General features: G+C 36.0%; 1 protein-coding gene across 4 annotated transcripts in view; it reads left to right on the top strand.

Moving 5' to 3' along the window:
- AKAP7 (A-kinase anchoring protein 7) overlaps positions 1-14,415 on the top strand; it is a 70,271-nt gene that overhangs the window by 19,482 nt on the left and 36,374 nt on the right. For all 4 annotated transcript variants that reach the window (XM_032215616.1, XM_032215615.1, XM_032215614.1 and 1 more), the window contains exon 6: positions 12,701-12,810. In XM_032215616.1, coding sequence (XP_032071507.1) covers positions 12,701-12,810 — 110 coding nt within the window. The remainder of the gene's footprint in view (positions 1-12,700; positions 12,811-14,415) is intronic.

Raw genomic sequence — 14,415 nt, forward strand, 5'->3', positions numbered from 1 at the left:
GGCACCTGCAATCCTTTCTTACTATTTTTATTTCATGCCTACAAAAATGAACTTCATATTAAACCCTAAGTAAAACCAAGGTATGGAACAAGTTGCAAACATTAACGTGATTTACTAAAATTCTTTTTATAACTGGAAATGATTATTTTTATTACATCAGAAACAGAGATAATAATAAATGAAAGATTGTCATTAATATAACGAAGTGATAGACCACTTGCATGCAATGCACAACTGTATCCATCGTCCTGTTATGAAGAGAGCAACAGTAGTTATTTAGAATCACAGAGCTAGAGGTTTTTATAGGCAGAGACTCATATTCATTGATAATCTAAGCATCTGCAAACCAATCTTCATATTAAGGAAAAAGCCACAGAAGAATAAGGTCTGCTATTGCTGTCTCATCCGTGAGATCGTGTTTGAAGGTTACAAAGCCAAGGGTTCTACATGAGATTGATTGGACTGCACTGAACAATAAGGCATCCTATGTAGATAATGTTTCAAACACAGAACTCTGCCATAATCACTAGCTTTCCCATTGTAAGTGATTCTCAATCCATTTTAAAACCACCCTGTGATTGCTACACTTTGTTCTCGCCATTTCCAGATCTAAACCACTTTCAGTTAAATGTTTGTATGCTTGTGGGTTTAGAATTTAAAAAGAGCAACTTCTGATGCTGAGCTGGACTATGTCCGAGGCCACAGAAGGAACAGCCAAAGAGGACTCACCCTTTATGCTTCAAATCTGCAAATTGCTAAGTGTTCCCAGAGCTTTCAGTGCTCCTGAGATTTTTTTTTAAAAGCCTTTCCCTTTCCTTCACCAAAAGAGGAGTAATTAAGTTCCTGGGCATCCTTGCATAAACGTGTTTGTACACACAGACGCATGTACTGCACTTATATAGTATGTATGTGCACATTTATCTATTGGATTGTAAAACATTCTTCCTTAAGATCTAATTCATTTTGAAAGTATTAAAAATGTACAAAGAAGCCTTAAAAAAATCTTACTCCATAGCTCTACAGCTCTACAAGATCTTTCAAGAATACGTATTATGTAAGAGCAACTCATGAGAGCATTGCATGGCTACAGATCTGCAAGCCGGCAAATACTCTTCAGAACTTTTTTCCTGTTCGAATGTGTGAAATGTGAACTGGGAGGTGAGGGGCAATCACAGAAATATCTTTAGTGAAAACAGCATAGCAAAAAATATATAAAATGGACTTTGTTGGTTGCTTAAGTGTAAAGAAAACAGTTATTACTTCAAGTGTATCAAGGAAGTAGAATTTTTAGCTTAAACATCAGTGGAGGTTTGTAGTTGGTGTCTTGTGAAGGTGGGAGATGTGTAAAATTTTTGTAGGATTTATTTCATGTTGTACATACATATTGATATTTGTCAGAGGGTATAAAATTCATGAAGGTAGGAATGGGAAAGGAAGGTTTAATGGAGAAAGTAATGTCAATGATATGATTTTGTTTGACTTTCATCCTTTGGTGTTGGCAATACTGCTTTTAAGCCAATATCTTGGAGAGTTTGATTGCAATTACAATTTTGGTTGGCTGCCAAATACAGTACTTTAACTAAATAACACAGATTTATGGAGGAAGAAATTATCTCTGGCAAGTGGTCAGGATGGCTACAAACAATTTTCAGAATGAGATGTAACTTGTTGTCATGTATCACTTGCTAAGAAAAGCAGGGAGAAAGTAAAGCCTATATGCATTTCTTGGGAATTGCTGCGTATATGAGAAATGAGAGATTGTAGGCATTAGATCCAATTGAATGGAACTTTAAATGGGAGCAATACAAAACGTGGTATTAAAAAACAGAAACCATCTGAGAAACCAAAGTGTTGGAAAAATAAAGTAACAAAAAGATCTCAGTCTGGGAGAAAAGCCTGGAGTTTGACATTGTCCTTTTACTGTTCCCCAAATTCCAATCATTTCTTGAAAAGTTTTCCTTTAAGACATTATTAGATGCAATGAATGTTCTTTTGTGCTCAAAGGAATGTGAAGTCGTACCATGCTTGAATATTGCGTGACTCACATTAGGAGAATTTTTCAAAGTTGCAAAGGCCACAGCCATTTTGATTATGTTTTACATAGCTCAATATAAGATTCACAGGCGTTCTATGTATTCCTCTAATTTCCAAATGATTAGTATGAAACTGGAGGATGGAGATGGGGGCAGTTTTAGTAGCATTGAAAACATTCTCAGGGAGAATGAGATAAACATGTTGTTCCACTCATGGAAAATAAAATACACATCCTTCGAAATAAGTCAGGACTTATTAGAAAGGGAGCATTTTTCCAAGTTGGACCTTGAAAGCCAAAAAAAAAAAAAAAGTATTTCCAGTTTTAACTCAAAAGATTCTAGTATTGTATACTGCAATACTTAAGCATTATTAAATTTTGTAGCATTATATCTCTTTGATATGACAGCCAATTTGATATAGTGGATAAAATATGAGGTTATTGGGGATCATGTGTTCTACTTCCACTTTAAGCGTAAAAGCTGGTTGGGTAACTTTGGGCCAGACACTCTCCCTCAACCCTACAAAGAAGACATTGGTAAACCACTTCTGAAATTTTGCTTAGAAAATGTTCCAGGCAGTTGTCAGGTGTCAATGACTTGAAAGCACAAACAACAAGAGCAGCCTTGTATTTTAATTTTAAATCTCTAAACAAAATGTTTCTAGGAGCAATAACTAATAACCAGTTATGAGAAAAACATAAAAATAAATACCAAACACTCTAATGGTCCTTTGTTCTACCCAGTTATATATATGACATCATGAAATATCTCATGCTGTGCAATATTTTTCCTGACAACTGTGTTTCTAGAAATTCACACAGTTAAAAAGTAGAGTCAAGATCTCAGTTATTATTAATTTTTGTGAAATGGCTACGCCAAATGAAAATGGACTAATTAATATGACATATGTCAGGTGATTTGAAACGGGGGGGTTGTGTGCATGCAAGGAACCAATTAAACATCACACAGCTGAAAATATACTGCATGAAGAAGTGGGAAAGAAGTCTTTCCAGTCAATATCAAAAACCAAAATCAGTGGTACACACTGATAATAAATGCTTACTTGAGTTTGTTGAAAGAAATGTCCTTCTGGGTTCGGCTCCGAGTGGGAAAAAAGACATTGGAGACATGGAGGCTGCTTGGAAAGATGGTTTAATGGTGGACAGGGCCACATGGCTTGAGCCCTGAACAGAAAAGGTGATCACGTGCTTTAACATTGGTGGAGAAGAAGAGAAGGGTTGAGGGAGTTAGCCCACATGCTTTCTGAATATCTGGGCAACAAAGGAGATTGGAGAAGAAACTGAGGTAGAGCTCCTCTTCGGTTCATCTGATGGTGGCCAGAAAATCAGAAAATTTGTTGACAAAATCTAAATCAAAACTGCCTCCTGGAGGCCAGGTTTCTACCTTAGTACCAATAGAGTAGGTTGGCCAGATAGATGTGCAGAGGGTTTTTACTCATGTCGAAGGCAAACCTCTAGTAGGAATTTCCTTCATCTCATACATGCAGACACAAGGCAACACTCCCCTCAAAAGGAAAAAAAAATTCTCTACTCACTTCGCAGAATACAATCTTCCCCACTACCTAATTCAAGCTTCTTTGGCATTCAGGACCAGATGGATTCAGGATCTGCTGGCATCAGGCCAAGCCCTTGTCACCGGTCCAAACTCACCGGGAGCGCTTCTCGACATAGTCTGTGGCCCATGCCAGTTTCTCCAGTCCATCATGTTGAAGGCCTGCCGAACCTCAAAGAGGTTCAGATCAATGGGAAGCCAGATGTGCCTACCTTGAAGGAAAACAGGGCCTCCAAGTTCCATTCACGTTGGAGAATGGAAGGTTTGATAATACATTGAGACTCATAGAAGTTTGAGAACACATCCAAGTCGCAATGAGCCAAACATGAGACTTAAACAGAGGCTTACGGAAGGTCTCCTCTGGAGGCATCTGGATCTATGTGTTCTGCTCATCTGTGCAGGACTAAAAGACATGAGAACAAGGTCTCCTCCCCTACAGAAAAGGCATTGGAGGATTAGAGATAAAGGGGGTGGGGTAGATAGCTTGCAGGCAGAGTTTGAAAAAAAAAACCCACCAGTATTGCTGGTAACATTATTGGGATATCACAGATGAGAAATGGGGTCTGGATTCACATGCTTCAGGAAAGAGATGAATAGGTAAAATCATTTAAACACACAATAAAGGCAAGGATGAAACTTCTTGCAAATGAACTTAAAACATTCCCTGGGTTGTTACTTTAAGGTACAGGGAAGGAAGGAAGAAAAAATACTTCTCTTTACTCTGTTTTTGTTGGCCAAACAAACACAAAGTAAAGACTCCTCCCCACTTCATTCAGTTTTTTGGGTCTAATAAATGGAGCAAAGGCAATTTCTGCCAGTATACTCTTTCCTTTCATTGAGCAATTTAAAATTCTTGTCTTTTTGGATTGGAGACATTTTATAGTTACAATTACCTTGAGAGTGCACAAAGACTTAGACACACATACACAAGGACAAGGAGAAAATAAGAGGGGAGGGGGGAAAAAGAAATCTCATGTTTACATACCCTAGTCATTCCCAGCACAAATCTGGTAAATTAGGGAAGGCACAAATCTTAACAAACAAACCACATGGTTGCATAGAAGATATAAAAAGAGACAAGCAGACAAGAGAAAAAAAAAGAAACGCCAACATTTTCCCTTTTAAGTACCTTTATGTAGCCAAATTAGTTTTCCTGTATTATCTTTCAGCAAAGCCCATTTGCCACACAGTTTCCTTGCTCTCCATGCCAACCAAGAAAGGCATGTGTCTGGCGTGCCAGGCTTCAAGGAAATCACCAAGGGAAATTCCTGTCACCTGGCTAGTATCCATGTTTGCTTGAGAACCGGCTTATTGTTTTCCTTTGCTCTCCTTTCTGCGCACACGTGCTTCTGGTCTGGGCCCCATCTGTGCCTGCCCCTCATTCAGTTGAGGCCCTGAAGACAGCTGCGTCTCCATCTCCAAAGCCAGCCCAGGCTCTCCCTTCACCGCCTCCTCATCTGACTCTGCAGCTAGTTCTGCTGGCAGTCGACGGGCCACAACAATACCTTAGATTTTCTTTCAGGATATTTTCCCGTAGAGCAGAATGATTAGTGAGCTCTAGAGGAATAATTTCACTGTGATTAAAACTTGAACTGTCTGCCACATTATTGCCCCCTTTTTGTTCTCTTATTTTTATTATTTTCCTCAGGAACAAATGCAACTGTTTTGGGAAATGCATTGCCAATATTTGTATAGATTTTTGAATCTCAAAGTCGTTTACTAAGTTTTAGAGCTATTTTTTAATTTGTGGCACAGCCAGCAGCGTCACTCCTCTCATTCTTCTGCACTGCATGAAGATGCTCATGGTTTACCTCATGGTGTCCAAGGAGAAGAGTTTCAAAGCTGGGAGAAGAAAAAAGGACCACCTGCAAGGAGGTTCCAAGAAAATTAATGGTCCAGCCATTTCCTTCCTCCCATCTTCCTGCCTCTAGCACTGCTTTCTTTTGTAAATGGGAAAAAAAGTCATTAATGATTACATATGGGAGAGAAGTAGATGGGCATCCCAAAGAAGTAAGTAGGTCAGTGAGAAGCCAGCTGTTTCAAATGTGGAAGGAGCCAAAGAAATCTTTCTGCATCCATACACTTTGTTTCTGAATCCAGAATTCCTCTGAAACTTGCATATGGCTCTTTGTTTTCTTTTTAAATTTGAATGTATTTTTTTCACTTGCTCTTTCTTCTGTTTCATTCCTCCCCCACCCCCTATTTAATTAATTTAAAAACCAAGCTAATTCTCTTACGTTCTTGAATACTTTCCTAAAAATTGCAAGAGAAGGGAAAAGAAGATGATGTTATTGAAGATGTAACTTCAGTTTTTACAACTTACTGACCACAAGACACAGAAAATCTGTTAGGAATTCTCTCCGTGGTTTTATTGCTAACTATTTCTGGTTTTTTTTAATGAAATTGTTAATCTCAAATTCCCCTTTCCTGTTTTTTTGCACATGAACATTCTGTTCCTAACTTTGCCTGTGGTTGGATTTAGTTGGCTAGATGCTTTTCTGCCTACCTGATTTTTCCCCCCTATAACTAAAATTTATTTCTGTTAAAGCAACCAAACCTGCTTCAATAAGTTTGTGTAGGGTAGCCAAACACTTAAGGAACACAAATCACTTCAAACAAATGCATCTACTCTACATATGGCTTTTGGATACATCCAGAGGTGGGTGGCCCGGTTCGGCCGAATAGATAGTAACTTGGTCGGACACACACCCTTACTGGTTCTATTGTGTTTTGCTTCTGCGCATGTGTGCATAGCGCACAGAAAGCACCCGTGCCCCTGAGTGAATCATCAGTAAAAGAAGCCGGAACCCACCCCTGGATACATCTCATAAAAACAAATATATATTATTATACGTAATCTGTTTCTGTCTATTTGTCATTTTTTGTAATCAAAAGAAACATTGCCAACATGGTGACATCATGTCATGTGTTTTCTTTATTAGATATTTCCACAGACAACCCCCCCCCCCCCAGATTTTACTGCTTCTCTTAGTACAACACTTTGTATTGTGTTTGTCTAATTCCAATGTATTGTTATGCCAATTATATTACTTTAAGTGTTAGGATTATTGTTTCATTTTTGTAAAAAAGAGTTATTAGGTTGTCTATTGTTTATTACTGCACCAAAGCGGTTTAGAGGAAGAACAATATAAAGAAATGACAGGAAATGAGAGCAGTTAAGGTCAGCCAACAAGCAGATTATAAGAATTTAATTAGATACTAATCTTGTGCTGGCGTTGTTCAGGTTGCAAATAACATGTAGTTTTTCCCGAGAAACTTGTGTAAATTTTGGCAGTGAGTCTACTCAAATCATTTTGAAGTAAAAGTTCACACACAAAGCAGGCCTTCAGCATGTATACATATTATATACACTGTAACTATTGTGCATCATATGAGTATCGTACTATACACAAAATAAGTCTAATAATATTTTTACTTGTTCCTAATGTGTTTCTAAATAAGTTTATTTAATAGGCTTTCTTTTTCCTGCTATGCCTCCATATTTTTTGTGGGTTAGATGTTGATTGTCTAAGAACAAATCTCTCCGTAGCTGTTAATTGAACCAGAGATTTTACTGAAAAAAAATCAGTAAATAAATGAGCAACCTAAGTGCTTAGAAAAAAAATGTAGCAAAATGGAATGGAATGAATCCCTTGGGATTCTAAATGCTGCTTCACAAAGAAATGGCTTTCTGATCACAGTGCAGTAATGTACATTTTAAAATTTACACAAATGGTAAAATATAATAATAGAAATCACCTAGGAAATGAAAAAGTAATAGAAAAAATAATTTTATCCTAGATTGCTGTTAATTAGAGTAAATAATTGCACAGATACTGTGGTTCCTTAAACAGTGAGTTTGTCAAATTTCAACAGTGTCAAAAGGGACTAAGTTTAGAGGGCAGCTTGATGAGTCTAGAAAGAAAGCCAGGTGAATGAAATAAGTTAAATAGTCCCCTATCCTTTATCTGTTCTTCATAGGAATTTCTTTCCAAACTTAAAAAGTACGTGCGCATTCACACACACACACACACACGTACGTTAATAGTGCTTCATTTTTTGCTATTAATTAGGCTCTCACACATAACACACATTTTAATAAACTTTCACAAGATCAGCCATGGTCAGTGAAGTGCTGCCATCTGCTGTTACACAGTTGTAACATTTGGTGCATCAGCACCTCAACACCTATAAGTGAAGCTTTAAAAAAAAATCTCACGTGCATCTTACAAAAAAGGGAAGGGAGAGTAATTGGAAATACATTTTCATACTGTTAAGCTGTGAGAAAGCATTTATCTCAAACAATGACTTTTCTTCCCTATTTTGTGCTGACGGCACACAAACTAACAATTGAAAAGCTTATGTCTTGAAACTGTGGGTCTTTATTGACAACGTTAGCAGCACTTACTCTGGCTCTTTGTAGCATGAAATGGGACTCCTATTTCATAAAAGCCTACATTTACAAGCGGTACCCAGCAATCAGGAAAGGAGGAGGGGAACGCATTAGGGAGTACAATAAGTCTTTATTTAAATATAGCTATTGGACACAATGTTTGTCGTTCCAAAATATTTGTACTGTTCAAAATTCAAGTAGCGTAAAACTTCCGCTTGGTTAGTAGGTGTAGTTAATAGCAATGTCAGAATAAATTCAGTAGTCCAAGATCCTTTTGAATCCCAAATTAAATCCCAAATTTCTGCAAAGTAAATCATTATCTCTCAGCTGTTTGCCTATGTTTTTAACTTGAGACAATCATTCTAAAAATTTTCAGATTTCCAGAGAAGTCAAACAAATTAATCATTATATTAAGTAGGTAAGAATTCTTTTTTTCTTCCAAAAGCCACATTTTCCTAGAATGACTGAGACTGAAACAGGCAAGAGCTAGAAGTAGAATAGGATGCAAATAATCTTCCTTTCTCTGTGTCATATTTTATTTTTCCTGCTTCATTGCTTCCTTGTTTGAAAGTGTTGCATAAACCTTGCTGGTGGCTATCATTTTTATTATCAACGCATTTTTATGCATCTATAACCCAATCCTAACTGTTGTAGGAAACTCAAGGGCAATCTCAACAGATATTACCACTTTATACAAGGTACAGCTCAAATCTGAATGAACTAAAAAGTATCCTAGAAAATGATCAATGAATCCCCATTGCTGTACATTGCAGAAGACTGAAATAGCATTGAACAAGTTGTTTTAAATGAGCTTTCTACTTTAGTAAACAACCAGTTAAAATATCATTTGAAAAGTACTGACTTTCATGTGGCCTTCAAAGGTTTTTTGACTTGCGAAAACCAAAAATGAGCAATTCTTTTTTCAACATGGATATGCTTTGGTGATACTGATTGCAGAGGGATCTTTTATTACTATGCTGTCACTTATAGATAGTTATTTTTCTGGTCACTTCTATAATCTTTCTAGATTTATTAAAAGTTTATAATTTTCACTGTAAAGTAAAGTATTTTAGGTTCTGTTGGTGAACAGTTTTCCTTTTTCAATTTTGAGCAAATTTTATTTAGTGCTACAACTTCATTTCGGCCATATTTGTTGGACTATAATTGGTAACTATAGTTCTGGGGTCATTTTGCCTTTCAACATAAATCTTAAGTTTTTTTGACAGAAAATACAGGTAATTTTCATTTTGCAACTGCCTCATCTAGCAATCAGTTGCAATTACAACAAAGATGAAAATGTAACTTCACAACTAATTGTCACATTTACATCATTCACAGGTCTGTAAATAGAATAGCACTTAGACTTATAGTACTTTACAGCCCTCTCTAAGCAGTTTACACGGTCAGCATATTGCCCCCAACAATCTGGATCTTCATTTTACCCACCTTAGAAGGATGGAAGGATGAGTCAACATTGAGCCTGGTGAGATTTGAACTACCAAATTGCAAATAGTCGGCAGTCAGCAGAAGTAGCCTGCAGTACTGCATTCTAACCACTGTGCCACCATGGCTCAAACAAGAAAGAAAACAAAGAAAATCCAAAGTAAGATTATAAATACAATTGTGGTTTCACCTAGTGATCATTTACTTAAGAACCAAGTTGCTGGTTTTAGATGTGGAACTAAACCAGGACTACCTATAGATTATTTGAAGTTCTGTTGTAGATTTATATTTTTGATTCTAGAAATGTTTAAAAATTGGAACAATAGGGACAAAAATAGTTTTCTCTCTTATCCATGGTGGTACAATGGTTCAAATGCATTATTGCAGGCTAATTCTGCCAATTGCCAGCAGTTTGATCCTGACCAACTCAAAGTCAACTCAGTGTTCCATCCTTCTGAGATCGGTAAAATGAGGACACAAATAGTTGGGGGCAATATGCTAATTCTGTAAACTGCTTAGAGAGGGCTATGAAGCGGTATAAGTGCTATTACTGAATAGGTCTGTTAAATAGATTTATTAGTAACTATTTAGCTGAATGAAGAAATGGACTTTTGAAGACAGAGATAGAATAGGTAGAACTCAGTTTTGGGCATTCCCAACTTACGTAGAATCTCTGAACAGGCCTGAAATTTCTAGTTCAAAGAGAAAAATCAGAGGACATGTCTGAAATGTTACTGAGACATGAAGTCTGAATCCAGCTGTATTAACAACTGTAAATATCACAGATTTCTTTGCATAAAAATAAAGCAAAGGAAATTAAAATAGAAAATGAATGTCAGAAGGAGATACTGAGAAATTACAATAAACCATTGATATTAACATTTAAAGTTTAATATAAGCCTTTCATCAGATAACTGTAGCCTATTTTAAAAATTCAAAGAGAACAGTTTTCTGATCCATGATCATATTATATTAACAAAGGAGAATTAAAAACTGGTATCCCAACTGTTCAGTGAAGAAGGTAAACAAAAAAAAATGGACTTATGTAGTTCCTATTTTGGTCCAACAAAAATCAATGTGGTCCACAGCAAAATGTGAAGGACAGAATGAATGTGCTAAAAGAACCATGTTAAGGAACACCTATTTCAGTCTCCAGAACCAGGTTATTTGCATCTTAAGAGTATTGAAGGAAATGGCTTGATGAAACCTTGTGTATTAGATTTTGAGGCACTCTAGAGATATGAAGTGCCTCATGAATGAAGGAGGACAAATATTCCTATCTCCCAAAATTGGGGTGGGGGTGGAGGAATCCAAGAAACTAACTGTCAGCATCATAGCAATACCTATGGAAATTCTGTAGCGGCTTTAAAAATATTGATCTGTAAATACCTTGAAAACAATTTACAATTGCTGGATATCAGCGTGCATTTGTCCAGAACAAATTTGGCCAGACTAATTTTATGTCATTATGTCATAAAAATAGTTCTGCTGCAGTAACTTCCTTCATATATTATGGGATTACTGTAGACAAACTTTATCTTAACTGCAGAAAAGTATTTGTCAAAGGACTCCATACTATATTGATTAAAAAGCTATTAGGTATGGGCTGGATGGCATGATCATTAGGTGGATTTATAATTGGCTTGAAAATCATACTCATCAGGTTCTGGTCAGTGGTTCCTCATCAAATTGGAGAGAGAATGCTGCTTGGTTCAGTCTTCTATTTTTCAGGGTTTTAATTAATGATTTGGGCACAGTGGTGGAGGAATGCTTATCAGTTTGCAGATGATAGAAAATTGGATGTGATAGCTAATATACCAGAAGACAGAAATGAAATTCAAATCAAACATACAGAATGAAAATTGAAAGTGACAAGTGCAAAGTTCTTCGGTAATAAAAATCAAAGGTACAGCTTTGGAATACGTGATTTGGTAATAGTGCTTTTGAAAAAGATATTACAGTAGTAAGTGATTGAAAACTGAATATAAACCAACTGATGTATTGAAAGATGACAAACACACTTTTTATATCACATCAATAAAAGTATAATTTCTATATGGTAAGTAGTAACCATTCTACTTGGTCAAATCCCATCTTGAGTGTTGTGTTCAGTTCTGGGCACATATTTCAAGACAGATTGAGGAAAACTGAAAATATTCAGAAAATAACAATCATGGAGCTAGAAATGAACTCCTGTGAAAAGACATTGGAGAAGCAGGGCCTTGACAAAAGTTGACTGAAAGAGTTCTTCAAATACTTGAAGGGATATATAGACAAGCATTCCCTGTTCTCTTTAGAGTGCAAGATTCAGTAAGTAACAGGAAGGCAGAATCCAGTTCAATAGGAAAAAACGAAACACATAGAGCACCTTGAAGGTAGTTGGTCCCATTTAATGTCTTCAAGTTAAAGCGATACAGCCATGTGTTAAGAATGCTTTGATTTAGATTCCTGCACTGAGCAGGATGTGGACTCAGTGAACTTTCCAGCAGCTCTGTGGTTCTACAATTCCCTCTTATTTTAAATATGTTATTATGATAAAAAAGTTTAAACTCTTGAATCTGTCTAAGATTTTAAAAAATGCATTGCAATAGACTAAAAATAGTTCTGCTGCCAGATCACACATTTGTAAAAGTCACAATAATGTTTGCTTTACTACTGACTTTCCAAATACATTTAAGTTTCATACACAACGTGATTTAGCATTAATATGCCTGAAGCAAATGTGAGCTGACATTTTGCTTTCACACATACCAGTAATTGCAAAATGAAGTGTGAGAGCGATCTCAGAATAAGGCAATACTTGTGTATCAATATATAGCCATGTTGGAGGCAGCATACCTGCTTTCTCCAAGAAATAATCAGCACCATAATTAGATGCAATTAATATTACATGTGTAAAATTATAGCAATAGCAGTAGACTTATATACCGCTTCATAGGCCTTTCAGGCCTCTCTAAGCGGTTTACAGAGAGTCAGCATATTGCCCCCAACAATCTGGGTCCTCATTTTACCCACCTCGGAAGGATGGAAGGCTGAGTCAACCCTGAGCCAGTGAGATTTGAACCGCTGACCTGCTGATCTAGCAGTAGCCTGCAGTGCTGCATTTAACCACTGCGCCACCTTGGCTCTTATATGGTTTAGTTGTAGCCAATTTAAAAATAAAGTGTTCTCTCTCTTCAGTGGATTCTTCTTTTTTTATGAAACAGATATTTCTCATTCTCCGATGTACCTCTAAGTATTTCTATTTTTTTAAACCTAGAAATTGTGAAGAAGATGTTTCAAGAAAAAGGTATCGTCACAGATGACAAAGTTTTAAAGCCTCACTTGACCTTCATGAAGTTGTCAAAATCCCCAAAACTACAAAAGCAGGTGAAGTAATCACAATAGGGCTTGGGGGAAGTTTGCATTATAAAGATTTAGATTGTCTACAAACTATTTTTATATGATTTTACGTTTAAATGTAGCCAAGTGACTTAATCAGTATTAAGTCTCTTATCAGGAAATCATTATTACATACATTATTTCAAGTTGAAATCTAATCCAACAGACAGCATAATAATCAGATTTTTAAATCAGATTCTTTAATATTATTAAAAATGTATACAAAAACTGTTAACTTCAGCTAGTACAGCTCTCTTAAATAAAGAAAAGAAAAATTAAGGAAGAGGGCATTTTTAAAAATTCTGATGTTCCTCTGAAATTTTCATGCTTTATTATTAGTAATTCCCAACTCAGGTTTTTTTTATGACTATAAAGAAATACTGGGGCCAAGTACTTACCTGGGCTGTAATAAATATAGTACTTCTTTATTGACCTTTGCCTTGATGTCATTATTCATTGCACATATTTTATAATGGAGTATCTGGGAAATAATATGTAAAGTGCCCTGATGTATAAGATGTTAGAATGATATGCCGTATCAGAGTATAAGACGCACCAATATTTTGAAGAGGTAAATTTTTTAAAAAAGTTTTTGCACTCTGCTGGGCTCCCAAACCCTTTGCACGCCTCATTTTTATGTTAAAACGGAGCATGCAGAGGGTTTGGGAGGCCTGAAAAGTGCTGCTGAGGGAAATGAGCAAAAAATGGCCCGTTTTTCGCTTGTTTTTGCCCTCTCCAGTCCCAGGAGCACTTTGCAGGCCTCCCAAACCCTCTGCACATCCATTTTTCTGAAAAATGGGATGCGTGGGGACGGGGTTTAGAGGGCAAAAATGCTGTATTCGATGGATAAAATGCACCCAGTTTTTCACCCTCTCTTTTTGGGGGAAAGGTGCATCTTATACTCCGAAAAATACACAAGAATGTATACACGTTCTTACATAAATGTCGGGTTTTTTGCATTAATTTTAATTTGAGTTAAAAATCAAACAATATTGGTAGTATAACCTTTTGCCTGTCTACTTAGAAGTAAGCCTCACATTTATTTCCAAAGTAAACGTACATACTAGTATTATAGCCCTTGAATAATAATGAAAATAATGTGTAGCCATTGTGAAGATGTTTGCGGATAAGATTCAGAAAAATATATTTTAAAAAAGTATGAAAGTAGAATTAAGAATTAATTATATATTTTAGAAATATATTTATTTTTCTAAGATTATGAATAACATAGTTGAAAATTTTAGAGTAATTTGAACTAAAACAATACAGTAAGAACAACATTATTAACAAATCTATTTGTTATGATATATATGATTTTAGAGCTTCCTCTTTCTTCTGAATACTTCTAGTTTTACTGTATTATCAAATTTTCTTTTTTCACTATGTATCAAGAAATTTAAGTGTAAAGAGATACATCTCCATTTTATAGGATAATAGTTGTCTCATTACTAGCAAGTGTTCAAAATATATAATAAAACTAATGTAGTAATTACAAGAAGTTCATGTATGATTTTATTTGTGTTTTCATCTAAACAGGACTGTCACTATCAGTATCTCACTCTTGATCTAATGTCAGCCATAATGAATGGTTTA

This window comes from Thamnophis elegans, chromosome 4, assembly GCF_009769535.1.
Source record: "Thamnophis elegans isolate rThaEle1 chromosome 4, rThaEle1.pri, whole genome shotgun sequence".
Taxonomy (NCBI): domain Eukaryota; kingdom Metazoa; phylum Chordata; class Lepidosauria; order Squamata; family Colubridae; genus Thamnophis; species Thamnophis elegans.